This window comes from Amyelois transitella, chromosome 22 (genome assembly GCF_032362555.1).
Source record: "Amyelois transitella isolate CPQ chromosome 22, ilAmyTran1.1, whole genome shotgun sequence".
NCBI lineage: Eukaryota > Metazoa > Arthropoda > Insecta > Lepidoptera > Pyralidae > Amyelois > Amyelois transitella.
This window is the reverse complement of record NC_083525.1, coordinates 5446184-5469899: the sequence shown is the minus strand read 5'-3', so window position 1 is coordinate 5469899 and position 23716 is coordinate 5446184. Positions and strand designations below refer to the sequence as shown.

General features: G+C 37.1%; 2 protein-coding genes across 3 annotated transcripts; both read left to right on the top strand.

Moving 5' to 3' along the window:
* Positions 1–7425, top strand: LOC106129974 (cell cycle control protein 50A). Of its 2 annotated transcripts, XM_060950539.1 has the most exons (10): positions 1–194; positions 312–445; positions 660–862; positions 1154–1275; positions 1688–1813; positions 2144–2229; positions 2541–2676; positions 3442–3607; positions 5341–5425; positions 5659–7425. In XM_060950539.1, the coding sequence occupies exons 1-9, from the start codon at positions 140–142 to the stop codon at positions 5384–5386; spliced, it is 1074 nt and encodes a 357-aa protein (XP_060806522.1). In that variant the 5' UTR covers positions 1–139; the 3' UTR covers positions 5387–5425; positions 5659–7425. The 2 variants fall into 2 exon arrangements, with proteins under 2 accessions (XP_060806522.1, XP_013184159.1); XM_013328705.2 differs by having other exon boundaries at positions 5341–7425.
* A 983-nt stretch (positions 7426–8408) lies between these two features.
* Positions 8409–23616, top strand: LOC106129966 (apyrase). Its single transcript, XM_013328691.2, has 11 exons — positions 8409–8568; positions 12603–12822; positions 14952–15143; positions 15824–15954; positions 16240–16384; positions 16781–16907; positions 17200–17354; positions 17746–17836; positions 22534–22692; positions 23051–23217; positions 23429–23616. Exons 1-11 carry the CDS (start codon positions 8465–8467, stop codon positions 23552–23554), a joined length of 1617 nt encoding a protein of 538 aa, XP_013184145.2. The 5' UTR covers positions 8409–8464; the 3' UTR covers positions 23555–23616.
* Positions 23617–23716: the final 100 nt, after the last annotated feature.

Genomic DNA, 23716 nt, shown 5'->3' with positions numbered 1-23716 from the left:
GACAGGCAGGACAGAATCGTCAGAACAGAAGAATCTGACTGAAATCAACAAAAATATTCTTGATGTGGATGTCGATTTATTAATTATTGTATTGTATTAACGCAAGTGTTTTTACCGCATAATTTGATGCTATTTTAGAATGGCTACTTCTAGTGAGACATCAGATCCTAATACAAAGTCAAAGCGTCCTGCTGGTAAGCTCAATGACACACCCTTAAGTGCTCGACCTTGTCGTATCGATTTAATAGCTTTAACATTTAGTAAATTGGTGCTTCTCTATCCATAAAGTATAGCAAAATATTCGTTTCCAGATTCGGCATTTAAGCAGCAGCGGTTACCAGCATGGCAACCGATACTGACGGCTGGGACTGTTTTGCCAACATTCTTTGTAATAGGGATCGCCTTCATTCCTGTTGGCATTGGACTCCTATATTTTTCAGACGAGGTAAATATGATATGTTATCAATTCAATAAACAATGTGGTTCAATATCACATTCTCATCGCTTTTTCGCAAGATTAACTGCAGCGATAGTAAGAGTGATCTCTCTAATGTCTTGTTAACGTTTGTGAATTGATTCACAAAAATGAAAAATGTAACCACAACCCTAAGAAGATGAACGACAAACAGAATATTGACTTAAATCATTATCTTTTCCAGGTTAAAGAGAAAGTTATTGATTACACAGATTGCATGAAAGTGGGAGAAAACATCACATGCGCCGAGTACATCAAGCAGCACTTCATGGCTCCTTGTGAATGCCAAATCAATTTCACTTTGGATGACAATTTCCAAAGTAATGTCTTCTTTTACTACGGCCTTAGCAACTATTATCAGAATCATCGTAGATACGTGAAATCTAGGTATGTGTGATTCAATGCCCGTTTTAATTATATGCTTATGAGTATTTAGAACAACTTACTTTAATTTTTTCATAAGTATACTTTTTCATTCCATAAAAAATTTAAAAAAAAGTTTATAATCTGCTGTAATGTAAAATCTTTTGCAAGTTATAAAACTTAAGTTTGGTTTTATTTTATGCAAACCATAAGTTACTTTTTTTATGGTGACATTTATCCTAACCAACATGCTATTGACTTGCAATATAAGATTGATTTCATTTGAAACTAATTGTTATTAACATTTTTACCCAGAGATGACAACCAACTACTGGGTCGGCTGTCCATGACTCCATCTTCAGACTGCGTGCCATTTGCCTATTTGGACAGCAAGCCTGTGGCGCCCTGTGGTGCAATTGCCAATTCCCTTTTCAATGGTATGTCTTTTTATTTTCCACATATGGGACAAAAGCTTGTCCCAAGACATTTGAATGAAATATAAACAAGTATTTATATTTTCGAGACTTGTGTTACAAGATACTAACTCCACAATACCAGTACTATTTTATAGAATAAATCTAATTTATTATAGGCAAGACCCAAGCCATTCAGTAAAAGTTTGTTTCTCATCATACATACCTTGGCCGGGATCCAAACCTGGAACCTTCTGTGTCACAGACAAGCATACTACCACTATGCCACAGAGGCCGAATTAGGAATTGACACTTAACAGAATCTAAATTCCATAATAAGGACACCCAGCAGAACAGGCTCTGTCTACCCTGAAGGAGACGTCGATTTGGTATATTTATGTGTAATAAATGAATAAAAGAACTTGACACTTTACAGATACATTGACTGTGTATGCATATTTGCAAAATAAAATGGAACAAGTGCCTATTTTCCGTACCGGCATTGCTTGGAGCTCTGACAAGGAGATCAAGTTCAGGAACCCACCAGGGGATCTTCAGACAGGTATCACATTTTATTTGTCAAGGAAAATTTTAAAGTTAAAGTTAATTTTTTCAATATAGAATTAGAGAAATTGGTTCATTTGTAGTAGTTCTTCCCAAAATTCTAAAAATGCTATTGGTTTTTCCTATCAATTATATTCTATTTGATACAATTCCAGTTTACTGATTTTTGAACTCTTTTGTAAGATCTCAAAGTCTTAAGGCAAATATATAGACCAAATGGTGTAGATTTTGAACACAAAAGCAGATAACTACTTTGAGTAGTAAATATAACTGTTACTAGATCGATACATACATATTCAATTGTTCACTAATATTATGCATGTTTCAGCTTTTGCAAACTTTTCAAAGCCGTTGAACTGGCGTCGTAACATTTGGGAACTGGACCTCGAAGATCCGAATAACAATGGATTCCAGGTAAATACAATTCAAACTAAAACTACATTACATTAACTTTTCTTAGTTTAATTAACTGCTACTCTTTAAACTTTTTAAAACATTTGTTAAAAATATAAGAAATTATAAATAACCTCAACTTTCTACTCAAATAAAATCTGTAATGAGACAATGACTAAATATTGTATTTTTTTAAATTATTTTAAAGTTGCCAAAACTGCAGCAATCATTTATTTTTAAAACTTTTGTCTCCCTCATCCTGGCGTGTTCGCACTTTTCTGCTTCCACTTAAGTTACATAATTTAAAAAAAAAAATCTTTTTTTAAAATCAGAACGAGGATTTAATCGTATGGATGCGCACGGCGGCGCTGCCGACGTTCCGCAAGCTGTACCGGCGCGTGGACCACAGCAAGCCGGGCTTCTCCGACGGGCTGCTCAAGGGCGACTACATGCTACAAGTTGCTTATAGTCAGTATTCTTTAACATACATACATACATACATATGATCACGTCTTTATCCCTTACGGGGTAGACAGAGCCAACAGTCTTGAAAAGACTGATAGGCCACGTTCAGCTGTTTGGCTTAATGATAGAATTGAGATTCAAATAGTGACGGGTTGCTAGCCCATCGCCTAAAAGAAGAATCCCAAGTTTATAAGCCTATCCCTTAGTCGCCTTTTACGACATCCATGGGAACGAGATGGAGTGGTCCTACTCTTTTTTGTATTGATGCCGGGAACCACACGGCATATTCTTTAACTCTTTATGATAATATTGCTATTTTTAATTTTTTGACAAAGCATGTTATAAAGTCTCGTTTATATCCCTTGTGGGCGTGACGAATGCAACAGTCTTGAAAAGACTGAAAGGCCACAGTCAGCTGTATGGCTTTTTTAATGGAATTGAGATTCATAGTGGCGGGACACAGCATGTTGCTTATGATTTCTTTTTCTTTTGTATGACTTATTTTGTACCACCTACAAATGAATACATGGTTTTCGCAAATCCCACGGGAAGTTTAGTTTTTACCGGGATGAAAACTACCCTCTAGTAGTCTATTCTCCAGACTCTTAATTACGCAAAATTACAAAAACATTGCTTTAGTAGATAACGCACGAAGAAGTAACAAACAAATAAACTTACTTTCGCATTTATAATATTATTTGGGATAATCTTAGATATATCAGTCTAGAGTTACATAATATAACAAACTTTAACATTTCTCTTTTGCAGACTACACCGTGATCAACTTCAATGGTCGCAAGACGTTCATAATATCGACTACGTCACTTCTCGGCGGGAAGAATCCTTTCTTGGGCGTCGCTTATGTGGTCGTTGGAACACTGTGCCTGCTTTTAGGCATCGTCTTACTGGTCATACACGTCCGCTGCTCTAAAAGGTAATTAAACTTCTTTATTTTTTAAATATCGAAGAGCCGTGTGGTTACCGGCACTAGAGGAAATAGGATCCTATGGATGAAGTAAAGACCGCCTAAGGGATGGGTTAATAAACTTGGGTTTATTCTTGCGATGAGCTATCAACCTATTTGAATCTCATTCATTACATATAATCATGTTTGTTTCTTGCGGGTTAGACAGCTAAAAGTCTTGAAAAGTCTGAAAGGCCACATTCAGTTGTTTGTCTTAAGATGGAAAGATGGAATTGAGATTCAAATAGTAACAGATTGTTAGCCCATCGCCTACAGGAAGAAACCCAATTTTATTAGCTTTTTCCTCAGTTTCCTTTTACTACATCTATGGGGAAAATATGGAATGGTCTTAATCTGAAGTGCCGGGAACCACACGGCTTTTTTATTTAATTATCCTTAAATTGATGTAATGCTAGTCATTCGCCGCGGACTTCAAAACTCGCGAACACTTAAATGTTTTCAAAACTGTAATATCTTAAAAACGTATTAACCGATTTTGATGCCCTACGAACTTTAAAAATTCTACATACATTTTAAATTTCATCAAAATCAGACCATCGATTCAAAAGTTGTCGCGTTACAAACATAAATACCTACTTATATACAATAAGTGTATTTTCACCCCAAGGTAATATTTTTTTTTTTTAATAAATAATTGATTAAATTTCTTCACCAAAAGGCGTTTTAAAATCACCCAGTTTATGTTTTTTAACCAGATAGGCATTATATTCCATCCGATGTATTAATAGGTCTTATAAAATATTTGTGACGCTAGATACGTTCCATGTACCACCCCCTCCTATTTCCTTGAAGAAGAACCTTCTACAAACACGAGTGCGTAAGTCGCTGTGATATATCTGAAACATTACCATTTTTTGTATTCTTTGGCAAAAGAGTAGGCATTAAATATCTTTTGAGTGTACCTAGTGTTATTTGAATAGTATTATTGTATACTAGAGGCCGCCCGCGACTTCGTCCGCATGGAAACCCTATCAATCCCGCGGGAACTCCGGGTTAAAAAGTAGCCCATATGTTATTCTGGGTCTTCAGCTACCTACATACCAAATTTCATTGTAATCGATTAAGTAGTTTTTGCGTAGAAAGAATAACAAACATCCATACTGACATACTCACAAACTTTCGCATTTATAATATAAGTAGGATGTCGCAGTAAGATAGATAAAGCCGTGGTATAATTTTATCCCTAGGGATGTGGTTATTTCACAGCATTTTCTTACTGCGACATATACCTATATGATGTAGTCTTAATTTGTAACTGTTCAGATTACATTTTGTAATTTGAAATTGTGTATGGGATGGGATGTTTTTACTACATACGTCCCATTCCATACATAATTTCAAAATTATACATGCAAAACATAAGTTATACATATAATCCGTTTTTATAAAAAATCGAACGAAAAACGGCATCGAGTACTTAAAGTGACAGATCGTAAGGTTAGCAAAAAAAGTGACTGTTAAGTTAAAAACATTTTTGAACATTAAAAAATATTACAAAGCATACAAAAGTTGTTTTTATTTTACATGCAGTATTGCGTGCACAAGTTAGAGGTTTATTGAAACGGGTTATATGTGATGTCCATCACTGATTCGTAAATCTAATCCAACTACATGGCCACTGTAAAAGTAGTTAAAATTTTTGTCTGGAATAATTTCTAAAAATGCATTTTTTTCCGTTTCAGTACTACAGAAATGATCAACGTGAATCCGAGGACCCCATATTCTTAATTTGGTACAAGAGATGCTTTACAATTATCACGTGCTTAGGTAAAGATTTAATCTATACACTTTGTTTTATTTGTTGAGAATATTAAAAGTATCATTAAATAAATAAATGTAAACAAGACAAATTATACAGATTGAAATAGCCCCAAAGTAAGTTCGAGACTTGCGTTATGGGATATTAAACGAAACTATATTTTATAAAAAATACTTATATACGATATACATCCATAATCCCGGTGACTCAATTTAATAAAAGTTCTTTTTCCTGATGGAAGGCCCTACCTTACCAGGGATCGAACCTGACACCTTCTGGTTCAGAATCGAGAATCCGACAACTGCGCCGAACAGACCATCGTCATTCTATTGTATTTACGTCAGGGTAAAATTCTTATTCAGGTTGCCTTTATAATTGAAAACAATTATTACAGGACTCGTTTAGATCAAAAAAATTGTGTATTTGGTGATCAATTAAAATGAAATTTATTTATCAAGGAACTTAAATATCTATTTTATTTTTATCTAAGCATTCGATGATTTGGTTTTTAATATTATTAGTTCAAAATAATTTTATTATTAATTCTCACAAAGTTACATACGAATAAAATTAAAGATTGAACCCTAATAAAGCTGAATTGAGCGTTATGGCAAATGATTATAGCGCTCAATTTAGCTTGTCGTGTTAACAACATATTGATATGTTTGAGGTTTAGATCATTTTCGATGTAAAATTAAATTGCTTTTCATTTAGTTGTGAATAGTTTAGTAGGATTAAAAAAAATCGAGATTTATTCAAAAAGTAATAATATAAATGATCCAGAGGTAACCCCGTAAATAGTAAGTGATATTCTTTTATTTGTTGAATTTTTATCATTACTTTTTGAACAGCCTTATATTTTAATGTTGTACTTCGTGCGCTTAACATTCTTTTTCAAGGGACTTTTTGAGTGCAGGAAAAAACCACAAGGAATATGTGCGATTAGATATTGTTAAATTTACTAGACAGTAGTAGCCTAATCACCGAGGTCGGACCGGAGGACACAACCGGGACTAAAAGCCAGGAGGAAGAAGATTGGTAGATCGCAACAAGATGTATACATATTTGTAAGTGACATTCAAAAAAACCTAAATTAGAATGGCTACTGAGGTCTTGTTTGAGAACATCACATATTCCTGGTTTTTGATTATTGTGATAGTTTGTTATCGTTTCAGTATTTTAAATTCTATATCTATTGAAATGTTAAATTTAAAACGCTTTGTTATTATTTTGTTAAAAAGAAAGTAAGTTTTTTTAAGTTATTATAAGACAAAAAATTCAAATAGATAAGTTGTTTTAATTATTTGGCTATTTTTGTATTTTTGTACATTCTTTCTTTTTTCTGATATTTATCGTGTTTTCACTACAATGTTTTATCCTTATGAGGTAATATAAAAATATTCCTAAAAATTATGTTAGTTCATTTTTCACACTTACTATTGTAATGTTTCTTAATATGTGTCTAATAGTAGTTATACGTATAAAATAAATTGAAGTGCCTTTTAGGAATATAAAAATTATCTTGCTTATGACACTATTACCTAGGTTATAATCTCAGATTTCTGAATGTGCTAAACATATGTATAAAACGAATATGTATTCGACTATATCTTTTTAATATAATACCTTTGTGGTCAAAAATCATTTAATGATTGCAATGATTGTTAAAAGTAAGTACTTTCCATAATTTTATGTAAAGTTTAATTTAAGCTTCTAGTGATGTTAGTTATATTGCCGCCAAAATTAATACTTCTGAATGAAAATCAATCTTTTCACTGAACCCTTTTATGAAGGGATAAGTATTTTCTATCGATTGAAAAATGACTCTGAAAGGTTTTATGCAATTATTATATTTGCTTCTGTAATATGTCTTATAGTTGTTTTAGCATTGTAGAATTTCACGTACTTATTAGACGACCACGACACTACATCGTTATGTGATGCATTTAATAATATATCAGTGTACTAATATTTAATGTTTTAACCATTAAATAATATGTAACGAAAACAGGTTATTTTATTGCGATTTTATTTCAAACAGTGTATTTATTGTCACTGTATATTTTAACTGCCAAAGTTTTTACGATTATCTTGACCTACACGCACATAGCCAACTACATAATAATACAAACTTTGTTGCGTATTTTTACATACATACATAAAGTCAAGTCTATATCCCTTGCGAGGTAGACAGAGTCAACATGTCTTGAATAGTATATACTTATATAGTATATACTTTAATGATAGAATTAAGATTCAAATAATGACAGGTTCCAAACCCATCGCCCAAAAAAATAATCCCAAGCTTGCATATTTTCTTTTATTATTATTTTGATTCGGAAGGACAAATACCCGTTCAAGTACTTATTTGAAGTATTTATGATATCTTATCCGATAAGCAAGGTTTGATTAGTATTTAATATACTCGGACGTTTTTGATAAAAAATCTTATCGATTATTAATTTATAATGACATCTACATACCTAATCACTACAGGGACAAACTCTGATACTTTTACAATTAACTTTAAAAATAATTAAGTTCTTAATGCAATATTTTGTCTTTGGCACGACCTATTTTTAAGTGCCTAGAAGACTTAGAGTGAGTCTAAGAAAATATTGTTTTTGGTTTAAAAAAAAATCTTCATGCCTATGGGATAGTCACCTATGCACAAATTGATCTTTAGTCTTAGTTCTTTGATATCTATGGAGTTGCTCTATTCTACTATGATGAAAACCGCACTACAAACGATCCCTTTATGTTTATTATTTTTGTTCCTGATTAGGACATTCAGTACTTAAATAAGTGCCATTTAGGTATATTATTCAGAAGAAAGTATCGTGTATTACCTAACTGAAATTCGGCCCTGTATTGGTACAGTCACCGGTATTTCAAACTATACCGAATAGGCATATGGAATTCACTGTTATGTTTTGAAATTGACTTCGCTTATCTGGAGTTGACTGTACAATGTTAGCTTAATCTAAGCGATAAGTCCAATAGCTTTTTGAAGTAATTTTAGTTTGAAACCGGGGGTGGGCCGCAAAATGCGAAATTTTGTGTATCTGTTATTTGTAGCGCTGGTTTTGGCTGAAAATGAAGATGGTTTATTCGAGCTAAATATAGTGCATTACAATGATTTTCATGCTCAGTAAGTATTGTTTTTATTTTATGTTTATGATTTTCTTGCCCTGCTTATTATTCTAGAATGATAAGAATCCTCACCTCTCTGGAGAGAAGCCCGGGGCATAACTTTGACCATGGATCCTAGATTGGGTGAGTCAGGTTTTACAAGAAGCGACTCCCGTCTGACGTCCGGAACCTTTGCAGTATTTTCCAGTTTATTAGATTCATATACATACTGTCATACATACATACATACATATGATCACGTCTATATCCCTTGCGGGGTAGACAGAGCCAACAGTCTTGAAAAGACTGAATGGCCACGTTCAGCTATTTGGCTTAATGATAGAACCGAGATTCAAATAGTGACAGGTTGCTAGCCCATCGCCTAAAAGAGGAATCCTAAGTTTATAAGCCTATCCCTTAGTCGCCTTTTACGACATCCATGGGAAAGAGATGGAGTGGTCCTATTCTTTTTTGTAATAGTGCCGGGAACCACACGGCACTACATACATACATACTGTCCATTGTTTTTATATACAATAGGGTTAGTCGATTAAGCTGGACCGATTTAGATGAGATTTGTAATTCAGTCATTAGTCCTCTTTCGTCCGATATTCTGAGCAAGCTAGACGTGTTATCCGTTAATTACTAAAATAATAAATTGTGTTTACACGAATTACGCATCTAATATCATTCAAATTAGTGCAATAATCCCATATAAGTACAAATTGCACATACGACGCATAAACTTAAAAGCTGCTTCATCCGCGGCGGGTCGAAGTCCACGGCACGTTAAAGCGAGCGCGGTTACCGCAACCCCACCCCCGCAAGAAAAAGACCTGCTATTTTTATCTCACCTCGTGCGCGGACGCGGACGGCCGAGTACTTCCGAAGTTTTACGACTGACGCTGTGACGCATGAGCTACGACCCAGTACTACGAGTCTACGACAAGGACGCCTTTATGTACTGCTACGAGGACGCTTAGCTACGCGTTGCCCGTTTGTTCTAATAAATTGCGAGTGTTTATCAAGTAAACAAGTGATCTGTTAAGTGATTTAAACCTACAAGCACATACTTCGGGTGGTCTTCTATAAAGGATTTACTTATTTTGGAGCCTCCTTATTACTTGTAAGTAATAGAAATAGAATTTATAACTTAGCCTTTGTGTTTTGGTCTTATAAGAAACAATTAAACAGGTGATATACTCGACTAACATGGCATTAGACCAATCACTCTCAGACTCCGAAATAAACCGTGTACAGGATCAAACTACAACACCAAATTTTGTTAATGCCAGGCAAAAGAGAAAATGGAAAGACGACCGGAGTGAAGGCTATACAGAAATGAAAGAGATGATTATGAAATTGACGGAAAACCAAGAGAAGGAGTTTAAACGAAATGCTGCTATTTTAAAAGAGATTCAACAATCAAACCGTAATATTGAAAACTCGGTGTCATTTTTATCGGCGCAAAATGAGGAGCTCAAGCAGAAATTAGAAAAACTAGAAGCTCAAAAAATAGAAGATAAAAAACTAATAACTATTTTAGAAAATAAAATCGAAGACATGCAAAGGGATAATCGTAAGTCAAATTTGGAGTTAAAGAATGTCCCAAAAAAGAACAACGAGTCAAAGGAGGACCTCATTGACATGGTTTTAACTCTGTCAAAAAACATTGGAGGAGAAATTAATAAGAGAGACATCAAGGATATTTATCGCATCCGGGGGAGAAAGGAAGAAACAAGGAATACACCTATAATCGTGGAGACGACATCTACAATTATAAAAAACGATACATTAAAACTCTGTAAAGCTTTTAACGTGAAGCATAAAACAAAATTATGCGCAAAGCATATAGGCCACCGAACGGCAGAAGATACACCAATATTTATTTCTGAACACCTTACCCCCCGTGCCTCCCGCCTTCACTTTCTGGCTCGTGACCTTGTGAAGGCAGGGTCTTTCAAGTTTTAGGAAGTTAATAGTATAATAATGAATTTAAAATCGGATAGTGCCCCAGGTTGGGACAACATAACTACGGCTTATCTTAAATATGTAAAAAACGAAATCATACCAATAGTAACACACCTGGCCAACCTCTGCTTCAAAAAGGGAATATTTCCAAATTTACTAAAAAAATCCGTGATAACGCCTATCTTCAAGAATGGGGACAGAGACAACATTAACAACTACAGACCTATATCCGTTCTTCCTGTTTTGGCTAAAATACTAGAAAAACTGCTCAATTCTAGACTATTGAAATACTTTGAGACATATAATATATTATCTTCAAACCAATTTGGTTTTAGGCATGGTATCTCAACGGAGGATGCAGTTACATCTATAACCACTCTAATTACTAAGCAACTGGATAATGGGAAGAAGTGTATGTCAATATTTTTAGACTTAAAGAAGGCCTTTGATACTGTCTCTGTCTCTATCCTATTACGTAAATTGGAAATAATTGGTATAAGGAATACTCAATTGGCAATCTTTAGGGATTATTTAACTAATCGTAAGCAACAAGTTAAATTAGGGCAGACGGTGAGTGATGATGTTGATGTGACATGTGGCGTACCACAAGGTAGTGTTCTGGGACCTACCCTGTTTCTCGTTTATATAAACGATCTTTGCAACCTGACTCTTGATGGGGCCAAACTATTTTCGTATGCTGATGACACATCAATTGTCTTCACTGGGTCAACGTGGACTGATATAAAGAGAAATGCGGAGCGGGGTGTGTCCCGGATCGCGACATGGCTTAAAAATAACTTGCTTACCCTTAATACAGAAAAAACTAATTTCATGTGTTTCAGTATTTATAAAAATACTCAACCGTCACTAGATTTCTCTATGCAAATTCATACATGTCAAAATCCGACAATTGAATGTTGTAATTGTCCATCTATTAAGAAAGTAAGTCAGACAAAATACTTAGGTGTGATCCTGGACCAAAGATTGTCATGGTATCCTCAAGTAGAACAGTTGGCATCTAGGATACGTAAATTTATATGGATATTTAAGAACCTGAGATATATCGCCCCGGGCAAAGGTTCTAACACCAATGGCTCTAAGAATATACTTAACTATATTTACATTTCTTTGGTCCAATCAATCATTTCTTACTGCATCCCAGTCTGGGGCGGTGCCCTTAAGACTCGTTTTCTGGATGTAGAAAGAGCTCAGCGAAGTCTGCTCAAAGTAATGTATTTTAAAAAAAGGACATTCCCAACACATGAATTATATTCAGTGAGTAAAATATTGTCGGTCCGAAAATTATACATTATTAACTTAATCTTAAAAAAACATAAATCCGTCTCTTATAACCCGAATGTTGAAGCTAGAAGGAGAAAAATGAATGCGGTAGCGGTTCCTGTTATCAATACGGCATTTGCAAGAGTTCAGTTTGAAAAACGCTCAGCATATTTGTATAATAAGATAGATAAACAAATCAATATAAGTGATAAAACTCCATACGAATGTAAATCAATAATTATAAACTGGTTACAAAATTTAAGTTATGTTGAAGTGGAAAATTTATTGGAAAAGACGATTTAAAGTGACTATTACAATAATTAGTAATGTATATGTATGTAACTGTATATATATATATATATATGTATATATAATTTATATGTAAGTATTGTGCATGTATGTGTATGTATGTTTATGTATGTATATTCTCTTTTCTTCTTTTTTTATAAATGATGATTATATTTCTTTATGTTATGATAATAGTGCTAAGGAAGAGCGGAGTCTCCTGGCACAGGCGTGTTATGCATGCTTAAAAGGAGACTTCATCAACTAGTTTTTATAAAACAATGTATGTTGAAGAAATAAAGATTTTTTTTCATTTTTTTTTTTCATTTTTTTCATTTTTTTTCATTTGTGTGAATTATCTGAGGAAAAACATAGCAAACTACGTGGAAATTCCAACAAAAACGAGAACTTTAACAAGGCTGGAACTGCGGGCAAATTTATGTTATATATTCCTGTTTTTTTTAAATATGAATTATAATGAGCTATGCTTTAGATACTATTAATTCCATTGTCTAGCTTCGATGAAGTGAGTCCTACTGGCGCCATTTGCAATCCCGGCGAAGCATGCATCGGGGGCTTCGCGCGGCTGTACACGGCCGTCAATGAAGCTCTAGAGGCGGAGCCCGACTCGGTGCTCCTGAACGGCGGAGACACCTTCCAGGGGACCATCTGGTATAACTTCCTCAGGTGGAACGTTACGCAGCATTTCATGAATTTGATGCCGCATGATGCTCATGTAGGTGATTTTTTTTCTTAATTTCTAAATTATCACAGTTTATTAAAGTGAAACCATCGTCGTTTGGAGTTAGGGGTGAAAATTAATAGTTTAACTGTATGATGCGTATACGCAGGTATAACCCAGGAAACAAAAAACACCATTATTGCATACCTAAATGCAATTTGTTATTTTCTGTCATTAGACTATAAGTTTCACAACTGGATGTAGCAAGCCGCAATTTTTTTATTCAGTGTTAGTGTCAAGAGCTCAATAACATAAATTGCAATCACTCCCAAGCGCATTTCCAAAGCGGCCAAAGAGTATTATTCAAAAGCGGCTAACATTGAATAGCCTTTATTAACAGTAGTGTGGAATTCAGTCTACCTTTGGCCACGATCCAGGAGTGGGGTAAATCAGGTAGTCCCATGAATTGGAGAGCGACTGTGACCCTGAAATAGATGGAATTCCGCTTGTATCGTGGTTGTTGCTATAGACACGGGTGATCTATATCATTTATGGGGAAACTATTTAGGTACAACATTCACAGAAAGTGCATAGTACCTAAATCTTCTACGTTATGAAAAGAAGAAAGTGCATAGTAAATCTTCTACGTTAAAATATAGAGTGGTATCTGCTGGACACTATTCTTATACATAATTGTGTTTCAAAAACTTATTAATTACAACGAGATAAACATTATCTTCAACAAAATTTAAAAAATTAACGATGACGTATAATATCTAATCAATTTTTTTATCACGCGTCTATCTTGTGTTTAGCTGCGTGACAACAAAGTTGGGGAGGCGTGGTTACATATTACCAACAAATTTTATATGCGAATGATAAAAGGGACTAAGTATTAGGTAATTAGATCTATAACATACTACGTACCTGGATATCTTATTATTGTCCGTTGAATATAAAATATACATTGATAGAGGAAAGTAACTAAATGTGGGCTAGTGCTTTAATATGGGCTAGTAACAATTCTCGAAAACCTACAGTCGAATGACACAACAAATGACGATCGTCCATCGCATTCATTCGCTTTGACATCGCACTCACTCGCTCTCGTCAATCGCGCGCGAGCTGTCGCCATTGTCAGCTGTTCTTGTGTTGTTGCTGTCGAAAAGTTTTCTGAGGTTCGTATCAATGTGTTGTTTAATCAAAGAAAATTAGGTCTAAATACTCTAACCATGTGTTTTATTGCAAAATATAAGTTTAATTTTATGATTTTCGGTCGATTTATTGCTTGCTATATATGATTTGTAAAGTACAAGATCAAATTTATTTTAGTTAAGAATTTCGAATATGGGCTATTACTATGGTCCTAAATATGGGCTGCTGTGGCTTCGGTCATAACTTTGTCTCCATATAAAAATGGCCTTATTGCAACAAGTAGGAAGAAAATTGAAAAAGAAAATAAAACAAAAGATAAGTAACCCAAGCAAAAGAAGTTTAGAAATAAGTAAGCCAAGACCAAGGAAGAAAGTGTAAGTGAAGAATATCTCCAATTTGATTCAGATAGTGAACCAGATGCCCCTATAGGAAGAGAGGCTCCTGATACTGCCGATGCAGCGTGTATGTTTTGTCAGGAATTTTTTTCAGAAAACGCAGCAGGAGAACTGTGGGTAAGATGTTTAATGTGTCAGCTCTGGGCACATAATGACTGTGCTGGGCCAGAGTTCGACACTTGGATATGTGATTTTTGTAAGTAAATTATGTGATTTCTTCCATCTACCAAAGTAATTTGATCTCTTATAAGGTAAATATTTATAATTGTTATTTTCGTAGAAGACATATTAAGTTTCTATTAGTAGCCCATATTTAAGTACCTGTTCCATATTTAGAATCTATTTTGATATTTTGTTTAATGCTCAAGATAATAATATATAATAATATTAAGAACATATGATTGTTACTTAGCTCTTTAAAAATGTATGTGTGATTATTTTGACCACAATAAATGGTTATTTTTTTAATAGTTTTTTATTTTTGAGGCAAAAACAAAATGGTAGCCCATATTTGGTTACTTTCCTCTACACATTCAATACCCAGCTCAGTCAGAAAATGTTCATTTTGCATTATAACTTCGATTACCGAACCAAGGAAGTCGGGTTTTTAATAATCTCATCAACGTTTTCCAGGTACTAGGCAACCACGAATTCGACCACGGCATCCAAGGTCTACTCCCGTACCTCGAAACTCTGAACTCCACAATGCTGGGCGCCAACGTAAACACCACCTTCGAACCTGACATGACACCATACATTAAGAACCACGTGGTGGTGACACGCCGTGGACGTAGAATCGGTATTATCGGAGTGCTGCTTAGAGTCGTAAGTATTTATTTTATATCAATCACAATGCTGGGTGCATACGTATTTTATTTCATATCAGCCACAATGATGGGCGCCAAAGTGCTCCGTAATTAGAGTCGTAAGTATTTAATTTTATTGAAGAGATCATAGTAGTAAACTTTAGTTAAAGTTTTTTTTTCTAGCGCATACCTGCGGTTGCATGTAGTTAAGATTTGGTTCCTGCACTGGAGTTGACTAAAATAACATAAAAACAACATGTCTATCTATACGCATGGCTCAGGAGATACCTGGGCAACCTCTCACCATACACCAATCAACGGGAGGTGCGGCACAGCTATCTCCTGACCCTACCGTTCTACTCTTATTTAAAACCTAAGTAATGTCGTTGTATTGCGCATTTTTTTGTGGACAATTCAATGGAAATTAATTTTAGTTTGGCGATGGAGATGGGTCTTTAACTTCATTAAAGAGAATGAGCATAATTTTAAATTCATAAAGAATATCACTATTAATAGTTCACTCAACACAAACGTATTGTGAAAGCTATCTGGGAAACAGAATGACTGGCTATTCCATCTCTGTCTAGTCTAAATTGAAGGGAAAGACCGAAGATATCTTTTCTTGACATCGCCAGAAATAATGTGCAATATGAGAGAGAGGAACACATGTGACGTGCACATTTTTGTTGTAATTTTCAGTTCTCCGCGCCCATCGGTCGTGTGATCATGGAGGATGAAGTGGAGGCCATCAATCGGGAAGCGGCCATCCTCACCGAACAGGGCGTCGACATCATCATAGTGCTGTCACACGTCGGATATAATACTGAACTGTGCGTCTAGACATTCTAACTACTTTTATAATTGTACATACTGCAACGTAGATGATCTTGACGGCCCTCTGCGGAGAATCAGGTGACACGAAGCGACTCAATTCTGCCCTCTGTGAAACCTTTGACACGGGACCCTAGTCCAGATAGGATAAAAATTGACATAGCAGATTAAAGATCTTCTCTTTTTATGACACTTACAAAAAAAGAACGAAGACAATAAAAACGAAGCTATAAAAATGCGTCTAATACTCGTATGAAATACTCAAGACACGTAATTCTTTTCAGGAGTATAGCTGAGCGCGTTTCCTCTACCGTTGATATAATCGTAGGCGCACATTCCCATACTCTGCTTTACACCGGGGAACCACCCAGCGGCGACACAGCCATCGGGGAATACCCTACGGTGGTAACACAAGCAAACGGGCACAGGGTAAAATGTTCAATACCTACTTTTATTAATTCCTCTTCAGTCTATTATTTTCCTATGTGTTTTCGACATAATTCCTAAATAGGTTCCACGATGTATAAAACCAAGCCTCTTTCCCGGAGATGTAGTGAGAGACTTCATCTCTCCCCCGCACGATCTCTGTATACTTCTTTCGTTTCATTCACATTTAGGTACCTATTAACTAACCTAACCCTATTTACGAGATTGTCTTATTTTTGGGGTACAACACGTGCATTATTCGAGGCGTAAGGCCGAAGCTGCACCAGTATATGAAGTTACGCTGCAGTTACGGCCTCGTAGGATATGCGATAAACGCCTTGAAATAAAACTTAATATTACTACAATCCCCTAAATATGATTTGATGCCATTTTATTCAGATTCCAGTGGTGCAAGCATCATGTTACACACGATACCTGGGGATCATTAAACTATTCATCGACGCTGATGGAATCGTCCAGCGCTGGGAAGGCCAGCCGGTCTTCTTGGGAACTTCCATTGTACAAGGTTAATAAAAATTATGTACACACACTCATATCATGTGCCTATCCCCACAATTCAACGGCCACATCCAACTGGCTCGCACCAAGCCAACCAAAATGGAATTGAGATCAGTCATAAAGTTACGCGCCAAAACAAAAACTCCCTCCAAGTTTGTATAAGCCATTCCCTTGTTTGACTTTTACAATCTGCCTAGGGAGATTTTTCTTCTCCCCTCCTCGTGCTGATCACCAGCACATTAAAGCTTTTCGTTGTGAAATAAATCATTAATCTTCATATAAGAAGTATGGCTTTTCAGACCCATTCATTTTGGAAGAACTGGAGCCTTGGCGGGAGCGGGTAGACTCTGAAGGCAAAGAGGTGCTAGGAACAACTCTCGCACGACTTGCCAGAGGATGTTACAGCGCCGAGTGCGTGCTGGGCAGCTGGGCTTGTGACGGGTTTTTAGAAGAGGTGAGTTGTGATTTAGGTAAACGTCGCAGGTAAGAGTGATGAGAGATAATTTAAAAATCAATAGAATAACTACAGCCTTTATTACGACTAGTTTTGTTTGTGGGTTTAGCTATGGACACGAGATTCAGCAAATAGCCGCCAGAGAATAGCGAGCTACATAATTTGTGAACTGTGCTCTGAATGTTATTTCATCTACCACGAACGTTTTGCCGGCATTAACGACGAGTAATAACTTGATTGTACTTTCCCGAATCGTAGGCAGATTCCAAGTTTTTTTAGGGACGACACAAACGGTCTACCCTCATGCGGACGATTTCAGAAATGAAGCTTAATCTGTTACACAAAATTTCTATTGGAAGCCGTAATGACGAACGATTTTTTTTTCACTCAGATGATGAGCCGCGCGGAAGGGTCGAGGTGGAACGATATACACGTGTGCATGATTAACGCGGGCGGCTTGCGAAATCAGATCGAGCCAGGCAGTGAGTTATTTACTTACCTACATGTCTAAATTATTATTTAGAGTAGAAAAACTTGAAATGAAAAATGAACTTGGGATTCCTCTTTAATGTAAATCCCTGCCAATCTAAGGTCTGCCGCGCCGATGGATGCATGGCTAGGGGCGAGCCTAGTCTCGAGCGTGCCACTTCCGCCATGGGGTTGGGCGACCCCCAGGTAATGGCTAGCCTTACCCTGGCATGCGGGGCTCTGCTGGGGCGGACAAAATTGTTCCCTTGCGTCTCGTGGGAATCGCATGGATGCAAATTTTTTAAAAGAGCACCTAAATGGCGGCGATGGTGTCCGCACCCCATCACGTCTCGTTCCCGGCGGGAGCGGTATGCGGTCTGCTGAAAGCCGCTTTGCGACGATGAATGTAAGAGGAGGAATGAAGGATAAGATTGAGGAAGTATGCCAGATGATGGATGAAAGACGTTTGGATGTGTTGTGCGTGAATGAAACGAAGCGGAAAGGATGCGACGCGACGCAGCACGGCCCTTACACGGCGTATTGGTCTGGAATTTCCAGTACCAGCCGAGGCTGTCAAGGGGTCGGTCTAATTCTTTCTGCACGAATGGCTGAGTGCGTGAATGAGTATGAGTGTGTCAGCCCTCGTCTTCTATGGATTAGGCTGAAAGTTGGAATCACTCGGATCTTCGTTCTAGGTGTTTATGCACCTTGGGATGTGGGTTCGAGGGGTACAACATCAGCAAAAAGCGAAAACGAGGAGTTCTGGAATAGTGTAAGAGAAGTATTGAAAGTTACCAAGCCAAATGAGAAGATTATTATGTTAGGTGATTTTAATGGATGGGTGGGTGTAAAGCGTGATGGATATGAGAAGGTGCTTGGTGCGTTTGGTGACGAAAAGGTGAATGATAATGGAAGAAGTGTATTAGAAATTTGTCTAGAGTGGGATCTTTTTGTGTCGAACTCAATGTTTCAACATAAAGAGATCCACACCTACACAAGAGTGGAAGGTATTTTAAAAAGTATGATAGACTTTGTGATTGTAGATGAAAGATTGAAGAACAAAGTGCTGGATACCCGTGCATATCGCGGTGCTGGCATTGACTCGGACCATTTACTGGTGATATCCCGGATAAGGGGTATCTTCAATCGCTGGCGGCACAGGGTAAGGGAGCAAACCAGCGCTTTGGAAAGAGTAAAAGTAGAAAATTTGCAAGATATGGATGTAGGTAAGAAGTATATTAATAGACTGAAGGATGAATTTGAAGATTTAGAGGAAATGAGCGATATTGAAGATGGATGGAAGGAATTTAAAGAAAGAATTGTGAAAGTAGCTGTTGAAGTGTGTGGTGTAAGTAGAAGAAGGAAAGGAAAAAATCACAAAAATGCGTGGATGAGTAAAGATGTGCAAGAACTTGTGCGATTAAAGAAGAAAGCATGGCTGGATTTGTTAGCAGCAAAAGCTAACTTAAGAATGCAAGAGGTTATAGATGAAGATGTGAATGAAGCACGTAAGGAATATAAGAAAATGAAAGATTTGGTTAAGAAAGCTGTGATTAGAAAGAAAGAAGAGTATAAAGAGGATTTTGATAAAAGGCTATCAGAAGACTTTCAGTCAAATCTGAAAGTATTCTGGAAATCCGTAAGGTCAGCCCGAGGAAATACTATAACCAGAGAGCTGACTAGGATCAGATGCCAGGATGGTAGCGTTGTGAAAGGAGAAGAATGTGTACTAAAGATATGGAAGGACTATTTTGAAAGTTTATTTGAAAAAAAGGAAGGAAATAAGAAAGATTTCTGCTATAGCGAAGAAAAAGAGAATGAGATGGAAGGCGAAATTGAAATGTTCGAAATTGTGGAAGCACTTAAGAGTATGAAAGCGGGAAAGGCTGCTGGGTGTGATAGAGTGTCGGTCGAGATGCTTAAAGCAGGAAAAGGCGTAGTAGCTAGTCAGTTGTACTGCCTTTGCAATTTGTGTTGGAGAAGCGGCCGAGTACCAAAAGATTGGTGTAAGGCTGTTATCGTGCCACTTTACAAAGGAAAAGGGTCACAGCTGGACTGCAAAAATTATCGTGGTATAAGCCTGCTTAGCGTCGTCGGCAAATTGTATGCTAAGGTATTGATTAATAGAGTCAGGAATGAAACTGATGACAAAATATGGGATGCTCAAGCGGGATTTCGAAAGGGAATGGGATGTACTGATCAGGTCTTTTCCTTGCGGTGCATAGCCGAAAAGTTTTTGGCCAAGAGTCAAAAAGTCTATTGCACATTCGTAGATCTGGAAAAGGCCTATGACAGAGTTGAGAGGAATGAATTGTGGTCAGCACTTTCTATGCATGGGGTGAGCAGTCTCTTAATACGAGCACTGAAATCCTTATATGAGGATTCGAGTGCTTGTGTCAGGATAAACGGAGCGCACACTGAGTGGTTTAAGATTGAGAAAGGCGTTAGGCAAGGATGTGTTGCGTCACCGTGGCTGTTCAACCTATTTATGGATAGCTGCTTGACAGATTTGAAAGAGTCTAAAAGTGGATTAAGGATGAATGAGTTACTCGTCAAATGTCTGCTCTATGCCGACGATCAGGTTATACTGGCGTCATCAGCGGAGGAGCTACAGGAGATGGTAAACTGTATGCATGAAGCTTTAAAAGAGAAAGGAATGAAAGTGAACGTAAGTAAAACTAAAACACTGGTTTTTGAAATGGAGAAAGAAATGACAGCATGTAATATTTTGATTGGAGGAGAAAAAGTGGAGCAAGTGAAAGAGTTTGTATATCTAGGATCAAAGTTTACATCAGATGGCAAGTATGATAGTGATATTGAAAGGAGAGTGAACGCGGGGAACATGGTGAATGGAGCTTTGCATGCCTTTATGAGCAGTCAGAAACTATCCAAAAAGGCTCGACTGGCTGTGCACAGGGGCGTGTTGGTCCCGACATTAATGTATGGGAGTGAAAGTTGGGTATGGCAAAAGAAGCATGAAAGCAGAATAAATGCAGTGGAAATGAGAGCGTTAAGGAGTATGATGGGTGTGAAATTGAGTGACAGGATAAGGAACAGCGTGATAAGGGAATGTTGTGATGTGAAAGAAGATGTAGTTACAGGAATAGAAAAGGGTATGTTAAGATGGTTCGGTCATGTGGAGAGGATGAATGAAAGCAGGTTGACTAAGCAGATATACAAGGAGAGTGTGGAGGGAAAGGTCGGAGTGGGAAGACCTAGACGAACGTATCTTGATCAAATTAAGGACGTCCTGGTAAAGGGTCAGGTCAAAAGTACCCGAAACCGCCGAGCTTGTATGAAGAGAGTTATGAAAGTGGACGAAGCGAAAGAAGTATGCAGAGATCGTGGCAAGTGGAAAGAGGTAGTCTCTGCCTACCCCTCCGGGAAAGAGGCGTGATTTTATGTATGATTTTATGTATGTATGTATGAAAAATGGAAAAGTTCTCCAGGTATGTGATTGGTGTAATGGTTTCAAACTTTCTATCGATTCAATAAATCTTGGGGAAAAAAGATTGGAGTTCCAGGAACCACGAGTACCTAAATGTATCAGTTACTACATCGATCATTGGTAACCGTTCGTAGTCCGTCTTTACCCATACCAACAAAAAAGTGGGATTGAAATATTGTTTAATATTCGTATTTCAGTTTAGAAGTATTAAATCCACCATTCATTTCAGAAAAATATCTGTTCCCATGGTATAAACCACTGTATACGAGGTGTGTTCAAAAAGTATCGCGAATTTTGAATTTTCGCGGGTTACGTATATTCGAATTTAGATTTTTTTGTGGCGTTATGTTGGTACTCATGTCTCTCACTTATGCCGACAAGCTCGGCCATTTTGAATGTTCACTTAATTGTTGACAGCTGCTTTGCTTGCACGTGTTTTGGATCGTCTTCGATTTTTACCTATTCAAAAAAATGGATCAAAGAACCTGTATCAAATTTTGTGTGAAAAACGAAATTAAGTGCGCGGATGCATTCCGAATGTTGACTGTGGCATACGGAGAAGCTACCTTAGACCGAAGCAACGTTTATCGGTGGTACAAAATGTTCTCAGAAGGCCGAGAAGATGTGAACGACGAAGAGCGTGCCGGACGCCCGAGCACTTCAACAACAGACGAAAAAATTAATGAAGTGGAGAAAATGGATTGGCCAATCGTCGAATCACCGTTAGAGAAGTTGCTGAGGACAATAAGGAATATTACCTGCAAGTTATGCGCAATTTGCGCGAAGCAATCCGCCAGAAACGCCCGGATTTGTGGAAGAACAAAAATTGGCTTTTGCACCACGATAACGCCCCTGCTCACACATCGTTGCTTGTGCGCGACTTTTTGGCCAAAAACAACACACTAATGATGCCGCAGCCACCGTATTCCCCAGATCTGGCCCCCTGTGACTTTTTCTTGTTCCCTAAACTGAAGAGGCCCATGAAAGGACGACGTTACGCTACGCTTGACGAGATAAAGACGGCATCGAAGGAGGAGCTGAACAAGATAAAAAAAAATGATTTTTTGAAGTGCTTCGAAGATTGGAAAAACCGTTGGCACAAGTGTATAATATCTCATGGGGATTACTTTGAAGGGGACAAAATAAATATTCATGAATAAATAAATAATTTTTGAAAAAACACAAAATTCGCGATACTTTTTGAACACACCTCGTACGCACGCAAAACCGCACGCAAAAGCTAATCTAGAATATTTTTAACAGACGTGACAACTGAGGGGCTACTGATGGCAATGCCGTTTGAGAACTTCATCCAGGTGTACGATCTGAAGGGAGAGTATCTTCTGGAAGCGCTGGAATTCTCGGTAGGCGTTGCGCAGACGCCTGGAAGCTTCTACAGCGGCCGTATGCTGCAGATTGGAGGTAAATTTCTATATGCTTACTTGAAATGTGTCATGAAACATTTTCACGCTTGGTAACTATAACTAATAAACTAACCAAATTACAATCTCAGTTTGGTCTAAAGGTTCGACTAGTAGAGAATGCCTCATGGCATTAAGTCCCTCTTGTGAACATTTAGGTGCAATAAAGTTTAAATAAATTTAATAAAGAAATAAACCGACTGGTTAATAATGTGGAATTCTCCTTTTTAAAAATGCTAATATTATCCCTGTCAAAACAGACAAAACTGCTACTTGTCAATGTATGTGGTCATCTTCTAAAGGTACTTACTTATCAAACCTTGATTTTGAATTTATTTTTTATTTCATCCCCACTCCAGGAATGCGAGTGGTATACAACGCTTCCCTGCCGGTGGGGTCTCGCGTGACGTCACTGGGCATTCGCTGCATAGACTGCGACGTGCCGCGGTACTTGCCAATAGACACTAGCGCCACTTACCGCGTCGTCACGCAAAACTACATCGGCGATGGAGGTGGAGGATATACGGTAAGTCTTCATTTTAAACTTTTATCAAACATTTCTTATTAAATGCTAGTTTGGTAACGAATAAACTCTCGACGACTAAGTACGCTCGAAAGACGCCAATTATGGAGGGGCCTTCAAAATAACTACCAGCATGTATTAAATTACCATTGCATTAATACAACATATGGGTATCGTCTTTTTGACGTGTATAAACATTTGTTAAAATTTCCAGATGTTATCAGAAAACCGTGAGAACATGCTCAATCTTGAAGTCGACTACGTGTACCTACAGCAGTACATGCGACGACAGCGCACAGTTATTAAAGATCTAGACGGACGCATACAAATCGTCTTTTGATCAAAATACTAATGGATTTTAGCAAAAAAAAAACAAGAATCGCCGTTTTCGTCGGTACGCCATATTGGATTTAAATGACGTTTTTAGCACATTATTTAAAATCAATCGAAACAAAAAATGTGGGAGCAAATATTTTCCATCTCTTGTATAATTCGCTTAACT

What these genes read in the sequence shown, in the direction of transcription:
- LOC106129974 (XM_060950539.1), top strand. Translation starts at nt 140, where the DNA reads ATGGCTACTTCTAGTGAGACATCAGATCCTAATACAAAGTCAAAGCGT. An exon ending in TCCTATATTTTTCAGACGAG is followed by an intron (nt 446 to 659) that starts GTAAATATGATA and finishes TATCTTTTCCAG; the next exon opens with GTTAAAGAGAAAGTTATTGA. An exon ending in CGTAGATACGTGAAATCTAG is followed by an intron (nt 863 to 1,153) that starts GTATGTGTGATT and finishes ATTTTTACCCAG; the next exon opens with AGATGACAACCAACTACTGG.
- LOC106129966 (XM_013328691.2), top strand. Translation starts at nt 8,465, where the DNA reads ATGCGAAATTTTGTGTATCTGTTATTTGTAGCGCTGGTTTTGGCTGAA. An exon ending in CACAAGCAAACGGGCACAGG is followed by an intron (nt 16,385 to 16,780) that starts GTAAAATGTTCA and finishes CATTTTATTCAG; the next exon opens with ATTCCAGTGGTGCAAGCATC. An exon ending in GGGAACTTCCATTGTACAAG is followed by an intron (nt 16,908 to 17,199) that starts GTTAATAAAAAT and finishes ATGGCTTTTCAG; the next exon opens with ACCCATTCATTTTGGAAGAA.